We start from the raw sequence: 20,678 nt of genomic DNA, 5'->3' as shown, positions 1-20,678 counted from the left end.
GGTTCATAAACCTTATCAAGTTCTATTGTCCTCCCACTCAAATATTTCGCTAGAAAACAATTTCTTGGAAATAAGCAAGTAACATTAACAAACACTTTTGTCTTTTACTTCATAGTGGAAAGAATTCCCAATCAATTCTCTGGGATAACTAACAAAGACATTCATCCGATTTTGGTTGTAAACTCATTTACTTATGCTATGCATATCAAAATTTAAGTAAAGACTATTAGGGTTCATACCCATGCCATAACTCGTATGGTGTCCCTTCAATGGATCATGATGATGCTCTATTTAGTGTAAAAGCGGTAGTCTCTAAAGCATAATCTACAAAAATATAATGGCGTCATTTTATATTATCTCATCATTAGTCCAACAAGGTTTGGATACATCTCTCGGATACTCCATCATCATTATGATACTCCAAGAAATGTGAGTTGTAGAACAATTTCATAACTCTCTTAGATGTTCGCTAAAACTCGTAATTCAAATATTTCCACTATGATCCAATCATAGATATTTGACTTTTCTATTACGATGATTTCCACTTCATGCTGAACTTTATTTGAATCCATTCAAATGTTTCAAACTTCTTCCTTATCGAATATATCCACAAATATATACTCAATTCATTGTTGGAAGTTTTCATGAAGTAGAAGAATCTCCCGCACACAACTATGCCTGATGAAACACATACATCATCATGTATGTTTCCACTAAGTTAGTTGCCCGTTCAACTCTTGGCCTATGAACGGTATTTAAGTCATTCTCTTTAGAAGAGATTTGCAAGCGCCAAATGATTCAAAAATCATGTGACTCCAAAAATCCATCTCGTATGGAGTTTCTTCATGCGTTCCTTTCTAACATGACCTAAATGGCGGTTCCACAAATAAGTGGAATTCAAATCATTTGCCTTATGGCATTTTAGCGTCAGTGTTATGTATGTGTGTTTCACCATTAAGATTTATAATAACTTATCCATCGTACATGGAGTAATGTCATAATTTGAACAACTCATTGTTTTCATTTGACTAGAGCAAAATAACAATTATTAAGTTCTTTATTATAAATTCTAAGGGCTAGGTATAATGCCAACGACAAACATAATAACACTTTATTATGTTCCGTACGTGCATTATTACCATATTCCTTATCAGTCACTTAGGCCATTGTATTCTTGTATTGCGTTGTATTGTATGACATCTCATACCAACCAATCTGGTACAAATACCCAAGAATTTTATTGTGTGACAAAACAAGGAATACATCCATAACATGTATATCATGTATATACACCTGAGCTAGACTTTCTAGTCTTTTCTTTTCTTTCTATCTGCCAAAATATCTTTTATAGTTTCTCTTTTAGCTTTCCTCATTATTCAGAAAAACACTTCAACATCATAGACTTCTAGATTTGTTTGTCAAATACCAATAACCTTGAGGTTCTTACTTTGAAGTTGATCATCATATGACAAATGTTCCTGATTTCACTATTAGTAACTTTGTAATATGATGAACAATTTCACTCATAATTTTATCATATCATGATGACTTTCCGAGACCATGTCTGTACATACTAGGCTCGTAAAGTTTAACCTTAGTATTCGCATGTGCAAATCTGGCTTGCACCCGTTGTATGCACTCGTGGAATCTATGACACCCGATCATCACGAGATGCTTCGAAACGACGAGTCTTAGCAACGGTGCATACTAAGGACGATCACTTCATGGATATGCGAATATTGTTAGTGCCCTAATAGTTGGAGGATTGGGACGCCTGGCGTCTTCAACCTTCGTACATTCCCATAAAACTTATGAGTTTATGTACTCTCACCAAATTATATTCTATCACCTTGCAATAAGGTCTTAGATATCACATATATCTCATACCTCGCTTATTTCTGAAAACAAAATTTCCAGCTCCTTACTTTAATTTCAAACGGATTTGAACTTCAAGTTTCATGGAGACAAGATGATTTTAAGTACTAATTGAAACCATTGTTCTTTGAATCAACAATGTGAGGTTTACTAAAATTTTGCAATAGGACTTAATCATTTCTTGATTCTTTAACAATACGGTACCAGTACGTAAAGTTATTTGTCAGACTTAACAGTATTTCAATCTCAATAACAAGACTAACGCATGGTAGAAAACAGATGCCAGTTCTACAAATTTTAATTCAAAATACTATTCAGACTATGTTCATGATAATTAGTTCAAGTTTTAATCTAATTACTAATGAACTCCCACTTAATACAACATCCCTCATAGTTGTTAAGTGGCACACGATCCACATCCACTACACCAAAACCGATCATCACGTGAGATGATGTAGCTTCAATGGTGAACATCAACATGTTGATCATATCATCCATATGACTCGTGTTCAACCTTTCGGTTTCCGTTGTCCCGAGGCCATGTCTATACATGCTAGGCTCGTCAAGAAAACCCAAGTATTCCGCGTGTGCAACATGGCTTACACCCGTTGTATGTGAACGTTGAGTCTATCACATCCGATCATCACGAGATGCTTCGAAACGACGAACTGTGCAACGGTGCATACGAGGGCAGAACACTTTATTATCTTGATATTAATGTGAGGGATCATCTTATAATGCTACCGTCGCGTTCTAAGCAAAATAAGATGCATAAAGGATTAACATCACATGCAATTCATATGTGATATGATATGGCCCTTTAGTCTTTGCGCCTTTGATCTTCATCTCCAAAGCACGGACATGATCTCCATCATCAACGAGCATGATCTTCATCATCGTCGGCGTAGCGTCAAGGTCCATGGCGTCGTCTTCATGGTTGTTCACCGTGTGTAGCAACTATTACAACTACTTTGAAACAATACTACAACATGAAATATAAAGACAACCATAAGGCTCCTGCCGGTTGCCACAATACAATAATGATCATCTCATACAGATTCATCATCACATCATGGCCATATCACATCACCAAACCCTGCAAAAACAAGTTAGACGCCTCTAATTTGGTTTGCATATTTTACGTGGTTTAGGGTTTTCGAGTGAGATCTAATCTACCTACGAACATGAACCACAACGGTGATACTAGTGTTATCAATAGAAGAGTAAATTGAATCTTCACTATAGTAGGAGAGACAGACACCCGCAAAGCCACTTATGCAATACAAGTTGCATGTCAAGCGTGGAGCAAATCTCATGAACGCGGTCATGTAAAGTTAGCCCGGGCCGCTTCATCCCACTATGCCACAAAGATGCAAAGTACTCAAGCTAAAGACAACATAAGCATCAACGCCCACAAAACCATTGTGTTCTACTCGTGCAACCATCTATGCATAGACACGGCTCTGATACCACTGGTAGGATAACGTAGCATAGAAAACAAAAAATTTCCTACCGCGAACACGCAATCCAAGCCAAGATGCAATCTAGAAGACGGTAGCAACGAGGGGATTATCGAGTCTCACCCTTGAAGAGATTCCAAAGCCTACAAGATGAGGCTCTTGTTGCTGCGGTAGACGATCACTTGCCGCTTGCAAAAGCGCGTAGAAGATCTTGATCACGGCGCCACGAACGGGCAGCACCTCCGTACTCGGTCACACGTTCGGCTGTTGATGAAGACGACGTCCACCTCCCCGTTCCAGCGGGCAGCGGAAGTAGTAGCTCCTCTTGAATCCGACAGCACGACGGCGTGGTGTCGGTGGCGGTGGAGAATCTTGGCGGAGCTTCGCTAAGCGTGCGGGGAAGAAGGAGGAGTGGGGCGGCTAGGGTTTGGGGAGAGGGGGTGGCCGGCCTCAAGGGGTGCGGCCAGCTTGTGGCTTGTTGTGGTGGCCGGCCCCCTCCCCTTGGCCCTCATTATATAGGTGGAACACCCAAGAGTTGGTCTACAAGTCTTCGAATAAGACCCCAAACCAAAACCTTCCATATGACATGAAACCTACCCAAGCTAGGACTCCCACTAGAGGTGGGATTCCCACTTTCCCTTGGGAGGGGTGGCCGGCCACCTTAGGTGGAGTCCACCTGGGACTCCACCCCCTAGGGTTGGCCGGCCATGGTGGTGGAGTCCCTTCGGAACTCCGCCTTCCAAAGTGACTTTCTTCCGGACTTTTCTAGAACCTTCTAGAACCTTCCATAAATGCACCGGATCATTTTCAAACACATAAAATGACATCCTATATATGAATCTTATTCTCCGGACCATTCCGGAACTCCTCGTGATGTCCGGGATCCCATCCGAGACTCCGAACAAATATTCGAACTCCATTCCATATTCAAGTTCTACCATTTCAACATCCAACTTTAAGTGTGTCACCCTACGGTTCGCGAACTATGCGGACATGGTTGAGATCTCTCTCCGACCAATAACCAATAGCGGGATCCGGAGATCCATAATGGCTCCCACATATTCAACGATGACTTAGTGATCGAATGAACCATTCACATACGATACCAATTCCCTTTGTCACGCGATATTTTACTTGTCCGAGGTTTGATCATCGGTATCGCTCTATACCTTGTTCAACCTCATCTCCTGACAAGTACTCTTTACTCGTACCGTGGTATGTGGTCTCTTATGAACTTATTCATATGCTTGCAAGACATTAGACGACATTCCACCGAGAGGGCCCGGAGTATATCTATCCGTCATTGGGATGGACAAATCCCACTATTGATCCATATGCCTCAACTCATACTTTCGGATACTTAATCCCACCTTTATAACCACCCATTTACGCAGTGGCGTTTGATGTAATCAAAGTACCTTTCCGGTATAAGTGATTTACATGATCTCATGGTCATAAGGACTAGGTAACTATGTATCGAAAGCTTATAGCAAATAACTTAATGACGTGATGTTATGCTACGCTTATTTGGGTGTGTCCATTACATCATTCATATTAATGATATAACCTTGTTATTAATAACATCCAATGTTCATGATTATGAAACTAATCATCTATTAATCAACAAGCTAGTTAAGAGGCTTACTAGGGACTCTTTGTTGTTTACATATCACACATGTATCAATGTTTCGGTTAATACAATTATAGCATGGTATGTAAACATTATCATAAACACAAAGATATATAATAACCATTTATTATTGCCTCTTGGGCATATCTCCAACATGACGACGGAGTTAGCTCTTTATGTGAGCTGAAAAAATCAGACCGGAAATCCAAATCACGTCCCTCTAATAAGAAGCCGCAGAAATGGTCAAAACTTTCCAAATCTCCTATTATTTCCCAATAAATGGAATATTTGCAAATAACATAGGTCTTGGTGACTTGGCTAAACATTTGCATTTCCGATTGCAGGGATCATTGTTTGGATTTTTGGCTATTTCTGAAACGGGTAACTGAGATTTCTCGCGTAGTATACTGAACCAGCTCTCGGGTGGTATAGACTCTGCATGGTTTTCTCGTCCGCCTCGTGGAAGATCTCTGGGCATTTTACTCAGTGTCACCACAGATTCTATGGATGTGTTCACTGATTTGGATGGTGAATACCACATTAAACTCCATATCCATAATAAAGCTGGTAACTTTGCATGGACACTTGTTGTCATATATGGTGCTTCCCACGAAGAGTTTAAGGCCAACTTTCTTTGTGGGATGGTTAACCTAGCGAAAGACACCATACCCCCATCATCATTGGGGGATTTCAACTTGCTAACATTTCCATCCGAGAAGAATGGAGGCAGGTTTCACAACACCATTAGCCTTTTTTATTCAACATTGTCATTGACAGCTTGGATCTAAGAGAGATTTCAATAGTGGGAAGAAAATTACTTGGGAAAATAGTCTTCATGGGCCTACTTACGAGAAGCTAGACTGCGTACTCGTGGACACCGAGTGGGAATCTAAATTTTATGTGGTTTCAGTACGCGCTCTTCGGTGTATCGAGGCCGGCTTTTTCAGACCACACTCCTATCTTATTGACCACTGCATTGCCTAAACCTCGGGATGCTCTCCGTTTCAAATATGAACTTCGATGGCTGCACCGTGAGGGCTTCCATGATATGATCCAGTTGTTGGTAATACCCGTATTCAAAGGTGGAATAATAAGATGTGCGCAACATGCAAACACCTTGTTGGTTGAGCTTGACACACAAGTGTTTTTTTAAAGGAAAAGCAATGGCTCTGAGATGTCATTGATGACCTTGAGGTGTTAGCTGAAGTTCGTCTATTGTTTGCGCAAGAAATTGAGATAAAAAGTTAAACTAATGTGCAAATAGCATGACTTCTACGTGAGAAGGAGATCAAATAGTATCAAAATTCTTAAACCTAATTCGTTCTCGAAGGATATTCGAATACAATATACTTCTATAGTATTGGCAGTGGCAGACACAGGAAGGAACTTATTCAGTACGTTGTTCATGACGAGGGAACGACTGAAGGTCATGGTCAACTCAAGGCGTATATTATAAATTATTATATGGGTCTTTTTAGTGCACCCGAGGAAGGTAACTTCTCTTTGGATGAGACTAGAGTGGACGATATTCCCAATATTTTTGTGGAGGATAACCTATTTACTGAGGAGGAAGTAAGAAAGGTGGTTTTCCTCATGGAACATAATAAGGCCCCTGGTCCATATGGTTTTCCAACAAAGTTCTACCAGAATTTGCGGGATATCATTAAGTTAGATCTTCTAGATTTATTCGGATTTATTCATAGTGGGCAACTAGAATTATTTCACCTAAATTTTGGCAAGATAATTTTTTACCTAAGGTTAATGGAGCTGAAAGGATCCAACAATACTGATATATCTATCTTCTTAACACTTGTCTTAAATTTTTCACCAAAGTCACAACAATCGAGCTAAACACAGTGACAAATCATGTGGTTTATCCTTCTCAAACAGTATTTATGCAAGGTCATAACATCCTTGGTGGACTAGTTAACCTTCATGAAATAGTGCACGAACTTGGTATAAAAAGTTGAATGGGGTAAATTTAAAGATTGATTTTGAGAATGCATATGAGAAGACCAAGTGCCCTTGCCTTCAGCAGACTCTCAGAATGAAAGACTTTTCACATAAGTGGCGTGCTTTGATTCATAACTTTGTGTCGGTTAGTGTTCCTATTAAGTTCAATGATGGTGTTGGTACATACTGCCAGAAAAAGAAAGGGCTGAAAAAGGTGACTCTTTATCATCAATGTTTTTTTTTTATTATTGTGGCTGATATGCTTGCTATCATGATTGAACATGCGAAGTCTGATGGCCAAATTGTTAGTGTGATTCCTCATCTTGTTGATAGCGGTTTATCCATCTTACAATATGTCGACGATACAATCATGTTTAGGGAACATGACATTGAAATAGCTTGAAACCTGAAGCTAATTCTCTTAGCATCCAAGCAGCTTTTGGGTCTCAAAATTAATTTGCGTAAGGGAGAGTTATTTTGTTTCGGTGAGGCCTAGGACGAGGTCCATCAATATGCCAAGGTTTTTGGTTATAGCCAAGGATGTTTCCGATTAGATATTTGGGTATTCCGATTCACTATCGGAGACTCATAAATGTTGAATGGAAATTGGCTGAGGAGTAATTTACAACTATGATTAACTAGTTGGAAGGGTAAACTATTATCGTTGGGTGAAATATTAGTGCTCATTAATTCATTACTAACTAATATGGTGTTGTATATGATATCCTTCTGGCAACTTTCTAACGAAGTCTTAAAAAGGTTGGACTATTTCTTATCAAGATTCTTTTGGCAAGGTGATAGTGAGAAGAAGAAGGTATAGAATGGCTAAGTGAAGTGTGGTTTGTCGTCCTAAAGATCAAGGAGGCCTCAGGATTCATGACCTAGAGGTCAAGAACATAGCTCTCCTAGGTAAATTCCTTTTGAAGCTTCTTACCGAAGAGGGGATGCGGTAAGCCGATCCCAAGGGGAAAGTATGTTTTCTCTTATGTGTTTTCTCCTAGGTTCTTTGGAAACCGGGAGACTCGCACTTTTCGGCTGGTTTTATGGCAACCAAGAAATTCTTCTTCCCATATGGTGCATTCTCTATTCATGATGGCTCGAAGATAAGGTTTGGGAGGATAAATGGTTGGGTAACACCACTCTCCCTGAACAGTATCATGCTATATATGTACTACATTGCGCACCACAAAAGCGAGGTGCTCGCTAAGGTGTTCGAAACCTCCACACCAAATGTGATGTTCAGACAAGATCTAGTTGGCCCAAGGTTAACGTCTTGGAACGATTTGCTACAATGTCTGACTTTGGTGCACCTAACGCAAGGAAAAGATGAGTTTCGATGGAATCTTCACCAGAGTGATCTCTTTTTTTTGGATTAAATGTACAAAGCTTTAATTAAGTTACATGTGTTAGTTGATAATAATAGAAAGATTTGGAAGATGAATATTCCGCTCAAAGCGAAGGTTTTTGTGTGGTATCTTCGTCGAGGAGTTATTCTAACCAAAGAGAACCTTGCTAAGCGTAATTGACATGGATGTAAAACGTGTGTCTTCTATCACCAGGACGAGATTATTAAGCAATTATTTTTTTAATGCAAGTTTTCCAGATATATATATGGTCAATCATCTAAATAGGTTCTACTGTATACCCACCACGTAGCGTTGCGATCATTTGCAGTAATTGGCTCAATGGTGCGGATCACAGTTTTATGTTACTTATAAAGGCGGGAGCGATTGCAGTACTTTGGTCGCTATGACTATGTAGAAATGACAAGATTTTTAATAACGAAGATTCTTCTTTTATGTAGGTTATCTATCGGTGCACAACTACACTCTTTTCATGGTCGTTTCAACGGTGTGTGGAGTATCGCAACCTATTTATGGAGGTATCTACACGATTGGAGGACACAACGAGAGAATTTTTCCCAACACGGATGACTACATAATCTACGGATTGTTGCTTCATCTCCACTGGCGCCTTAGATGTTTGTGATGCTTTTGTAATTCGCCTTTAGTTTTTGACACTGTTGGATTTTGCGGCTGTCTGCATCGTCGTTATCTAGAGGTTGGGTGTGTAATGCTTAAAACCTTTTAAGTATAAAAATACCCATTATTGATTTTTTTTTTGAATATGCAGAAGTCTAGTCGTTTCTGTACACTTTTTGGTATTTAAAAAAAGACAACATAACTAGTTAGCACCGCAGACACGCTAAAAAATGATGGTCTCGCATTTGCGAGGGTCACCATGCAAGTGTACGTAATGATAACACTTTTTTGTGTTACTTCCTTCGATTTATATTACTTGTCAAAAAATATGGATATATCTTGAACTTAAATGTGTCTAGATACATCTATATTAGCGACAATAATGGATCGGAGGAAGTATAATTTTTCATTACTTATAGCGTGTGAGCTGTAAATAAAAGTTCTGTTTTTCTTTTTAAATGAACCTAGCTTTAAGGATATATGGTAATTGTTTCATCTCTAGACAGGCTGTGCACCTTTTATTTTTCATTTTCATGACATCCTTTACACAAGGCATTGCTTGTAGTAAGAATACTTCGTTTTAACATTTCCTACAAAAAGACCCATATCTCGTGCAGCAATCTCAGTTTCCAGATGAATATGTGTGTTGACAGTTGACCCAGGATAATGAGGAATGCAGTTATTGTTAGAAGGATTTGACAGAATGAGAGAGCCAAATCAAGCATAATGATCACTTACCCGATGGCATGTTAAGGTACTAGTAGTTGAGGTAAGATGTCAATATCACTCGATCTTACATTAGGATATTCCCTTACTCGGTATCTTCATTTGGTTCTTGAAATAGGTCACCATGCCGTGATTCTGGTGACAGACGATATAACCTTTCAACTAAGGTAAAGGGCAAGAGCACCTTTTTGTCATGGCGGTCCACTTCGATTCCTCGTAGGCATCTATGAGATGATGAGCATATGTGATAAGAATAAATCTATCTGAACTTAATTATTGTTATAGGAGAGAGTTGTTCGGAGTTATACCTCTATAGTGAACTAATCCAGTCAGTTGCTAACCTTTCCGCGAAAGAAAAGAAAAACTACACTTGATTTCTCAATTGCTAGAAAAGAGCAAAGTTGCTTCCTTTAGCTAAAACAAATCGATGAAACTGAGTGAATCAGCCAAGCTGCATCAATCTTTCGTCGTAATCGCTAACCGTGTCAGGACACCCCTAGCTCTGATTGGCTTCACCTTTCTGTTGTCGGGTTTAAAATTACTATAAATTAAGGGGAAACACTCCAAGTCCAATATCTTAGCTTGTTGAAAGTAACACCAAATGCCTGAATAATAAGCGAGTGGGAAGAAATTCAAGCTCTAGGCGCCGCATCGTCTGCCTGATGATAAATAGAAATAGTTTTGACAGGGAGGAGTGGTTCTTGTTTGATACTTAGATCCGACGCACAGATATGCCAATGTTACGATGATCTGTCGATAATATTATGGTATATGGTAGTGCTATGTTAGGTGCAATTGGCACAAGCCGGGCAACTTGCAGGTAGTCTAGCATTGTGCATGCAATGCATCACCAGCAGTCCAGCACACATGATGCCTCTTCCGGCGACGTGAGGACGGTGATCAACTACATGCTTGAATGTTATTTTTTGTGCTTTTCCTCTGACCTTGTTTGTTCTGGCGGTAGGTTCGTTTCAATTAACTCAAGGGGCAGCATTGCTTTGAACAAATTAAGAACGAACGCTCTTGCAAAATAATTAAGAATGAAAGGAGAAGATGTCTTAATTAGTCATGCTAGCTAGCTCGTAGGTCAAATTAAGAATGAAAGGAGAAAATATCTCATCGGCTAGTCATGCTCATAGGAATTGAAAGAGATGTTGTGATGTAAAATGTATGTGCGGTTTATTTTTCGAAACAGAATAATTGTGAGATTATTCGGCATGTTCTCTGCTGCGATGTATTTGGTTCTGAATTATAAGATATTTTAAATATTTTAGTATAGACTGCCAGGTTGTTTTTCCGTGTTTTTTCGGGATGGTGAGGCGACGGCTACATATTGAAGTCAGAATAAAGTCTTCCCCGCTCTATCTCACTCCGGTGGCGCGTCTAGCACTGACGGAGGACGCATGGAGTCATGTGTCCGGCTGATCTTTTGGGATAGTTGTTGTTCTGTTGCTGGTGTGGTTTCAGGTTAGTCTCTTCCAACCTACGGTTGTCATCATTGGCGATAGTTGTTGTTATGTTGCGCTGGTCCTTTGCGGCCTTAGCACGACAACTTTCGTCTGCCTACTACAACAAGCTTTACTATGGCAAGCTTTGCTCGACTCTGGTGATGGAGGGGCGAGAACGGCAGCGCGCCTTCGTCTCGCGCTATCGTTTGTAGTCGTCGCTAGGTGGTTCAAAGATCTATTTGTAGCTTTTATTACTTTTAGTGATATTTGTGCTGATGATTATTAATATGTTGGCGGAATTTTTGTAAAAGAATACGACCTAGATACATACAATTTTTAAAAAATGATAAAACATCCTGTAATTTGGATCAAACTGATACATTGACCGCATCGACCCATCCATATATAATACCAGCATGAGACGTGCACTTGCGGATTTGCCAGTGAGTTTGAAGGTGCAGTTTGGCGGTCACTTGTAGCACGTAGGATAGGACGGAGCACCATTTAAGGAAGTGGTAACCTCTAACAAGATGCAGAGCTGAATGGCAATTAGTTTAGCAGCGAAAGGCCAACCGTTGTTAGGGGAAGGTAGATTACGAGCTTGACCGACTTGCGGGTGGCCGCGCAGCAAGACTTTGCAGGCCCTCAAAGGTCGTCGTAGCCGTAGCAGTAGCTCTCGCACGCTTTGCTTCGGTTGGCTGCAGCTTCTGTTTTTTTCCTGGGTGAAAGCTAAGGATCGATCGAGGAGGACGACTTGGACAGTTTCGTCGCCGTGTGACAGCTTCCGTTTTCACGCCCCACAGTGGCACAGTGCAATGATTGTACTCCCCCGTTGAAACGGCATTTTTTTTTGTTCTATTCGGGGCATGAAATGAAACCAACGAATCAACAAAAAAGGGAGCCGTATAATTCTCCATGCCTGTTGTTATGCGTCATTTTATTTTTGGAGGGATTATTTTGAGGGACTGTTGTTATGCGTCATACTGACACCGAGTTTTCATTTTCCTAGACGGAGCTAGGTGAGGATGCACACATATATTCGAATATTCTTAAGTCACAAAAGAATTCGAACATTCGACTGAGCCTTCTATCCAAAAAGAAAAAATTCATAAGTATATATGCGATGTGTTTTTTCATCATTCTCATGTTAGGGTTTAGTGCTCCAATGGCAATCCTACCATCGTCGTGAGGTCAAACTCGTTTTCGGCTTGGTTTCTTCCAGCATGTTTGACACGCTCTTAACCCCCTCGACGAGACCTAACAATCTCCACCAAAGCTCCTAGTTCAGAGGCCTCCAACTACTATTTAGACAATGATCATCATGGCGGAAAAAATGCACGCAAAGGCCACTAGAGTCGCTTGCAGCAGATGGGGAGATCGATGCGACATGTTCACACATCTGGTGTTGAAAGATGATGAACTTGATGAAATCGTGTGGAGGAGATCTATGAATTCCAGAAGACGACATGATGGATGGCAATTGGAAAAGTTCACGCCACAAGAGCATTTAACTATGAGGCGTTGTTCGAGAAGATGAAAAACCTCTGTAACATGTCACATGAACCTGATTGTCTCTAGGAGGGATATGCACTGCCTCGGTGATTGGAAGAAGGTTGTGCACCAAGGTTCGTGGAATTTCTGATGCTAGGATGTGATGATCGAGGATTATGATGGTCTTAGCAACCTGGAAGAATATGTGTTCATTTGTATGCATGTATGAGCGCAGATGCCTCGGATCCTGGAGCTCTACCGGAAGGTGGACGTGGTTGACGATCTTGCACAACGGATCGGCAAGGTCATGGAAGCACAAATGAATCAAAAGCTGATCTTGTAAAGAAATTACATGAGAATTGAAGTTTGTAATGGGATGGCCCGTTTTGCATCTCTGTCGGTGAATGGTTTATCATTCCATATAATATAGATAACGGATTGCTAGTTCTTGATCGACAGAGAATTATCTTAGAGCTCGGTCACGTCCAGGAGAATTAGATTCGCATTGTGATTTGTGTTGCGTCACGTGAGTTGCAAGTGGGTTGCAGCTTTGTTTTTCCTAATTGTGCAAAACCATTTCTAACCGTTCAATTTGCATTGTGATTCGTGGTAGCTGTGGATTGCAATTAACTGAGTTAAATCTTGGTTGACCAAGAACTAGTCGCTCCCTAGTTCCTATAGATCATCGATCGGTTTTGCTAGGACTGCATCGTGGTTTCAACTACTCCCTCCGTTCCATGAAACATGTATCGACTTTGTCCAAATTTAGGTGTATCTAGTTACTATTTAGTGTCTAGATACACCCAAGTTTAAACAAATTTAAGATATGTTTCATTGAATGGTGGGAGTGGCATGATTTGCAACATGGATTGCAACTGATTTTTTTCTAGTTGCCCATGATGTTGCAACTGAGGAAAAAAAAAAGTCCGGAGCATTGGATTGCTTCGTGATTGAAAATACCTCGCACCTTGAATCGTTTCATTTTTACGATAAGAGGTGCTTTATTACTTAAAAGTTTATTAAGCATGACGCCCGGCCTCGCACCGTTCAATTGTTTCATGATTCCTGGTAGTCATAAGTTGCAACGCGAGTAAAATTCTCAGCCATCTAAAAATTAGTAAAACCTATAATGTATTTTTTAGGTTGATTAGTTTCAAATTATGCAGGAAATAATTAGGGTTTTTGCACAAGAGAAATGTTTTCTTCGTAGCAAGGCACGGGTATAAAGGCAAATAGTAGTCCTACACTAATTAAGAAAACACATAGAGTAACAATCAAACTAGGTAGATTTATGCTAGTTGGTATGCAAGACTCTAGGATCATACTAACATGGCGACATCAATTATGCCCGTAGAATAATCAAGATCAGAACAGAGCATGGATTCATCGAATCTTTCCGGCATCACCAGGATAACGTCCGAGTTCATTAGAGCAAGTGATGAACATCCCCCGAAATATGAATCATATCCAAGATGCTCCTGCCAATAATGGCATCGTTCGCATCACCGAGCATCTGCAACCAAATATCCTCTCTCTTTTTTTTTGACCAGAACCAAATATCCTCATTCCTCACGAGGAAAAGCCTGAAGTAGGCATCGCATGCAAGCTAGCGGTGCACGTAGCCGGCCTGCCATTGGTGAATCATCCGGCGAGCCCATCCCCACCAACCAGCCCCAGTTCCAGCACTCTCGGTTTGCCGTAGATTCTTGATCTGACGGCCATGGCAACCCCGATCACGAGCTGACGCGTACGCCGGGCCCATGCTGACTCGGCGGTGCGGCATCCGGAGCGGATAAACTCCGGCCGCGTACGGAACCCTCCCAACCGACAGACGCCACGTGTCCTGTTGCCCTCGCCAGAGAGAAGAGTTTGCTGGCAGACGCGATGCCCCGGAGCCGCATGGATCGGCTATAAATACGGTGCGATCACCAGCTAATCTCCGCATCTCTCTCTTCTTCTCTAACACCCGCGTCTCACTCGCTCAGCCTCATCCACACCGGCCGAAACTTGCTCCTCGCCGCCGCATCGCCATCCACCATGTGTGGCATTTTGGCCGTCCTCGGCTGCGCCGACTGGTCGCAGGCCAAGCGGGCTCGCGTCCTCGCCTGCTCCCGTAGGCAAGCACACCCTCCCTACGGCACCATATCCAACGTCATTTCCTTCCCCAAATCCCTTATGGTTCTAATGCATGCACATATCGTTGACATGATCCTGAATTTTTGGGGTGATAAACATGTACTCGTTGATGTCCATGACTCCATGTTCTTTAGGCATCGTCCAAGTGTTTTGTTTTGATGCTGTTTCTGTTTTGTCCTTGGTGGTCATTCTGTCTCCTTCCAGCGGTGGGGGGTGCATATGCATAAGAATCGTAAAGAATGGAAAATTAATCAATGGCCGGTCTAGGAAAGAACAGTGGGAATCTTGTGGTTCCTAACCGCCGGCGTTTAACTGTTATTTGATTACTCTGTACGTGTTCGTGGTGAACGCTCTCAGCTTTTGTTGACGTCTTCGGCTCGATGCATATGATGCAGGCTGAAGCACCGTGGACCGGACTGGTCCGGGTTGTACCAGTGCGAGGGCAACTTCCTGGCGCAGCAAAGGCTCGCCGTCGTCTCCCCGCTCTCCGGCGACCAGCCACTCTACAACGAGGACCGCACCGTTGTCGTCGTGGTACGCATGCTTGCCTGCTTTGCTTTAGAACGTTCTCCGTCGCCGTCCTATCTTTTTTTTTTTTTTTTTTTTTGCGATTCTATCCTTTTCTTACTGCGTCGCTGTTGATCAACTTAAAAGGCCAACGGAGAGATCTACAACCACAAGAAGATCCGGAAGCAGTTCGCCGCAAAGCACACCTTCACCACCGGCAGCGACTGCGAGGTCATCATCCCGCTGGTAAGCATACATGCTCAAAATTAACATCCAACTCTGAAGAAAATGTGCAAAAAAAGACACTGAAATATACTGATGCTGACCATCCCTGCTTTTGTATGTTATTGGCAACTCTGAAGTATGAGGAGTACGGGGAGAACTTCGTCAACATGCTGGACGGCGTCTTCGCCTTCGTCCTCTACGACACACGCAACAACACCTACATGGCCGCCCGCGACGCCATCGGTGTCAACCCACTCTACATCGGCTGGGGCAGCGACGGTACTATGTTCTCAAACATCCAAACTACCAAACCGCTAGCACGACAAATTCTTCATGTCTCGACTGCGACTTACTTGTCTTTTCTCGCCTCGCAGGCGCCGTCTGGATTGCGTCCGAGATGAAGGCGCTCCACGACGACTGCCCCAAGTTCGAGCTCTTCCCTCCGGGCCACCTGTACTCCAGCGCCGGCGGCGGGTTCCGGCGGTGGTACAACCCGGAGTGGTTCGCCGAGCTCGTCCCGGCGACGCCGTACCAGCCCCTCGTGCTCAGAGAGGCGTTCGAGAAGGTACATACGTACATGCCACACTGACCTGCTGAAGCACCACGTGATAATTGCTGTGTGGATGGTGGAACTGACAAAACCAACATGTGCTCTGCTCCATTTGTTCAGGCTGTCATCAAGAGGCTGATGACCGATGTGCCCTTTGGCGTCCTCCTCTCCGGCGGCCTCGACTCGTCGCTGGTCGCTTCGGTGACCAAGCGCCATCTCATCGAAACTGAAGCCGCCAAGAAGTTTGGAACTGAGCTCCATTCCTTCGTCGTTGGCCTAGAGGTTACTATTTGACTTTGCTCTTAAAATTTAAAATCCCAGACGTTTTTGTCCTACTGCTTCTTGTACCAAAACCATCAGAAGCTGATGATTTTGATATGTTGCTGGACATTGCAGAACTCACCTGATCTGAAGGCCGCCAGGGAGGTTGCTGACTTTCTTGGAACCATCCATCACGAGTTCCATTTCACTGTCCAGGTAAAGAAAAGTAAACGAAATGGACGGTTCGGAGTTTACTTGATCAGACAAAACTCACACTAAAAACTACAAACCCCCAGAAACTTGAGATATGCAAAACCTGAATTCTTAAGGATTCTTACCATAAATAAACCGGTGAGAACTGTGAGCAAATACAGAGTTGTGAGTACTGACGACGTGATTCGTCATCTGACCTTTGCAGGATGGTATCGACGCCATCGAGGAGGTGATCTATCACAACGAGACATACGACGTGACGACGATACGTGCGAGCACGCCCATGTTTCTCATGGCGCGCAAGATCAAGGCGCTCGGGGTGAAGATGGTGCTGTCCGGGGAAGGCTCCGACGAGCTCCTGGGTGGCTACCTCTACTTTCACTTCGCCCCCAACAAGGACGAGTTCCACAAGGAGACCTGCCGCAAGGTGAAAGCACTCCATCAGTATGACTGCTTGCGCGCCAACAAGGCCACATCGGCCTGGGGCCTAGAAGTCCGTGTGCCTTTCCTCGACAAGGAATTCATCGACGTCGCCATGAGCATGGACCCCGAATGGAAACTGGTAAATATGATACATCTGTCGCGAAGAACAATTTGTGCATTATGTACATGCTTGCTTTGTTTTGCTCTGAATTTTCTGACATTTGTTTGTTTTTGCTGCAGTACGACCCAGATTTGGGCCGCATCGAGAAGTGGGTGATGAGGAAGGCGTTCGACGACGAGGAGGAACCTTACCTGCCCAAGGTACCAATGCCAGCACCTTGAGTTTCTTCAGATATCCAGCATATGCACATAGTGTTCTAAATTCTAATACTTTCTGCAATATTCCCCTCCACAGCATATTCTCTACAGGCAGAAGGAGCAGTTCAGTGACGGTGTTGGCTACAGCTGGATCGATGGCCTCAAGGCTTTCACTGAACAGCAGGTAATTTACCAGCCATGTCAGCTCAGCGTGCATCGACCTTGTAGCTTCCTCTTTGCTCTGTTTTGTTAACTGTTCCGTTATCTTTCTTTCAGGTGACTGATGGGATGATGAAGAACGCTGCAGAAGTGTTCCCATACAACACGCCCATCAACAAGGAGGCGTACTACTACAGGATGATATTCGAGAGGCTCTACCCTCAGGTGATTAATTCAGACAATATCTAAACAACTGAACTGACGGATTCCAGTTGGAACGATTTACTGACGCTTGCTGCGAACCTGAACTAATGCAGGAATCGGCTAGGGAGACGGTGCCATGGGGCCCGAGCATCGCATGCAGCACACCGGCGGCCATCGAGTGGGTGGCGCAGTGGAAGGCCTCCAACGACCCCTCCGGCCGGCTGATCGCCTCCCACAACTCTGCTACCCCAGCTCACGCCGACGCTGCCGCCCACGCCAACGGCAACGGGAAGGTGGCGAACGGGAATGGACACGTGAACGGCAACGGCAAAGTCACGGCGAACGGGAAAGCCAACGGAGCTTTGGAATAACGCCGTCGTGGCTGGCGCAACCGGTGGTAGCCGTCGTCGATGGCGCTAGCTAGCCAGGGCCAGCCGTCGTTGTGTACACTAGAGGATATGAATAGTATGTGTGTGTATCCTCCGAGGGTCCGACCGATGGCCATTGGCGCGGCGGCCGGCGCTATTGTTGTGTACTATGTATTGAAAGATTTAGGAGGATTTTGGTGTTACTAACCGAGAGGAGATTCAGGCATGAGCAAGAACGTGTGGGGAAATTTCTGGATGGGTCTCCTCCCTCCTCTGTCTATTTCTTCTTTTATCTTTTGTACATCTTACACTTTAGTCCCTATGAAACTACATTTTCCTATTATTGGTACACACCAACACTCCCCCTCAAGATGGGGAAAATATATCATAAAGCCCCATCTTGCTACAGAAAACATAAAATGTCTTTTCAGCCAATCCTTTTGTAAGAACATCAGCAACTTGGCTAGATGAGCTGACATATGGCATGCATATTATCCCTTTGTCTAGCTTCTCCTTTATGAAATGACGATCAATCTCCACATGCTTGGTTCGATCATGTTGCACAGGATTATTTGCAATGGCTATAGCCGCCTTGTTATCACAGTACAACATCAATGGTGTACCTTGAAACAACCCAAGCTCCATGAGGAGGATCCTCAACCACAATACCTCACACACACCATGTGCCATAGATCGAAATTCAGCTTCTGCGGTGGATCTAGCCACAACAGTTTGTTTCTTGCTACGCCATGAGACTAAGTTTCCACCAACAAATGTGCAATACCCAGATGTTGACCGCCGATCATCTAGTGAGCCAGCCCAATCAGCATCTGTATAACACTCAACTTGAAGGCTTCCCTGGCGAGTGTACAACAAACCTTTCCCGGGACACCCTTTTAAGTAGCGCAAAATCCGTGTCATAGCATCCATATGAGATGACCGCGGATCATGCATAAATTGACTAACCACACTTACAGCAAATGCAATATCTGGTCGAGTGTGTGAAAGATATATAAGCTTACCAACCATCTTTTGATAGCATTCTCGGTCTACCGGTCTTCCCGTGCTAGCCATTAGTCGATGATTTTGCTCAATCGGAGTGCTAGCGGGTCGACATCCCAACATACCAGCTTCACGAAGTAAATCTAGAACATACTTCCTTTGAGAGAGGAACATACCATTAGGCCCTCTTGATACCTCTATCCCAAGGAAGTATCTCAAGTGTCCAAGATCTTTAACTTCAAACTCTTGTGCGAGATGTTTTTTTAAATAGGAAATTTCTCCATGATCATCTCCGGTGATCACAATATCATCCACATACACTATGAGAATAGAAATTTTACCCATGTTGCGCTTGTAAAACAGGGTGTGGTCAGCATTGCTCTGGCAATAACCTTTCTTGAGTATAGCTCGACGAAATCTATCAAACCAAGCTCTAGGTGATTGTTTTAATCCATACAAAGACCGATGCAACCGAAGCACTTTTCCATTTGTTTGGTTGGTCTCAAACCCTGGTGGTATATGCATATATACTTCTTCTCGAAGGTCACCATGGAGAAATGCATTTTTCACGTCCATTTGATAAATGTTCCAATCAAAGTTGACAGCACAAGATATAAGTGTTCTTACCGAGTTCATCTTAGCCACCGGAGCAAAAGTCTCCTCATAATCAATCCCATAAGTTTGGGTGTATCCCTTTGCCACAAGGCGCGCTTTGTACCTATCCACTTTTCCTTCTGGAGTATGTTTAATTGTGAAAACCCACTTACAGCCTACAGGTTGCTTACCCGGTGGTAGATCAACAAGCTCCCAAGTTTTATTCTTCTCCAAAGCTCTCATCTCCTCACGCATAGCTTCCTTCCACTTTGGATCCTCTTTAGCTTCTTTCCAGTTAGTAGGTATAGGTATAGAATCAAGAGATGCGACAAAATTTTGGAAGGAGTGGCTACAATGCTTGTAAGACAAGAAGTTGGCAATATTGTTTTTATATCCAACATAGTCTTTAAGGCGTGATGGGATATTTGTGGATCTAGTTATTTTCCTAAGTGCAATAGGCAATTCACTTTGAGGATCAGGGGTAGATAATGGATTATCACCTAGACCTGTAGTGCTAGTAGGAGCAACTGGACTAAGGGGATATAGATTGGTACCTGGGTCCTCATGCATGGGAGACTCTACATCCGATGAAGATGGTGTTGAGTTCACGGTTGCATCTTGCATGTCTCCATGATTAGAGTTTTCATCATTACCACCATTCCTACTATTTGTTTCCTCCTCTTGACTAGGAGTATTATTATAAACTTGCGGTACACCTGAAGTGGGAACAAGGATAGGGCAAACCGGAGTACCTCTACTATTACTCTCCCCCTCTTGTTGCACTTCAGGTGGAGATAAAGTAATGCCAGTGTCACCGGTTGGGCTATAGTAGGGTTCATACTCGCGGAATGTTACATCCATACTTACAAAGAAACGGCGCTCAGAGGGACACCAACACCTATATCCCTTCTGGGAAGGAGAATAGCCCATAAAGACACATTTAATGGCACGAGGATCAAGTTTCCCAACTGAATTTCTATAATCATGAACGAAGCAAACACACCCAAAAACCTTTGGAGATATCACAAAAGTGTTAGATTTTAGAAGACACTCAGCAGGAGTCTTATAATCAAGAACACGAAGAGGCATACGATTTATCAAATATGTCGCAGTTTTAATCGCCTCCCCCCACAGAAATTTAGGAACATTCATC

General features: G+C 42.9%; 1 protein-coding gene across 1 annotated transcript; it reads left to right on the top strand.

Annotated features, from left to right (window-relative positions):
- Window positions 1–14,602: 14,602 nt before the first annotated feature.
- Window positions 14,603–17,683, top strand: LOC124697991 (asparagine synthetase [glutamine-hydrolyzing] 1-like). Its single transcript, XM_047230519.1, has 11 exons — window positions 14,603–14,682; window positions 15,097–15,235; window positions 15,356–15,454; window positions 15,571–15,712; window positions 15,808–15,998; window positions 16,104–16,265; window positions 16,380–16,460; window positions 16,663–17,019; window positions 17,121–17,201; window positions 17,296–17,382; window positions 17,475–17,683. Exons 1-11 carry the CDS (start codon window positions 14,603–14,605, stop codon window positions 17,604–17,606), a joined length of 1,551 nt encoding a protein of 516 aa, XP_047086475.1. The 3' UTR covers window positions 17,607–17,683.
- The last annotated feature ends 2,995 nt before the right edge of the window (window positions 17,684–20,678 follow it).

Source organism: Lolium rigidum, chromosome 3, assembly GCF_022539505.1.
Source record: "Lolium rigidum isolate FL_2022 chromosome 3, APGP_CSIRO_Lrig_0.1, whole genome shotgun sequence".
In the NCBI taxonomy this organism is placed as follows: Eukaryota; Viridiplantae; Streptophyta; class Magnoliopsida; order Poales; family Poaceae; genus Lolium; species Lolium rigidum.
This window is presented reverse-complemented; position numbering and strand designations above follow the sequence as displayed.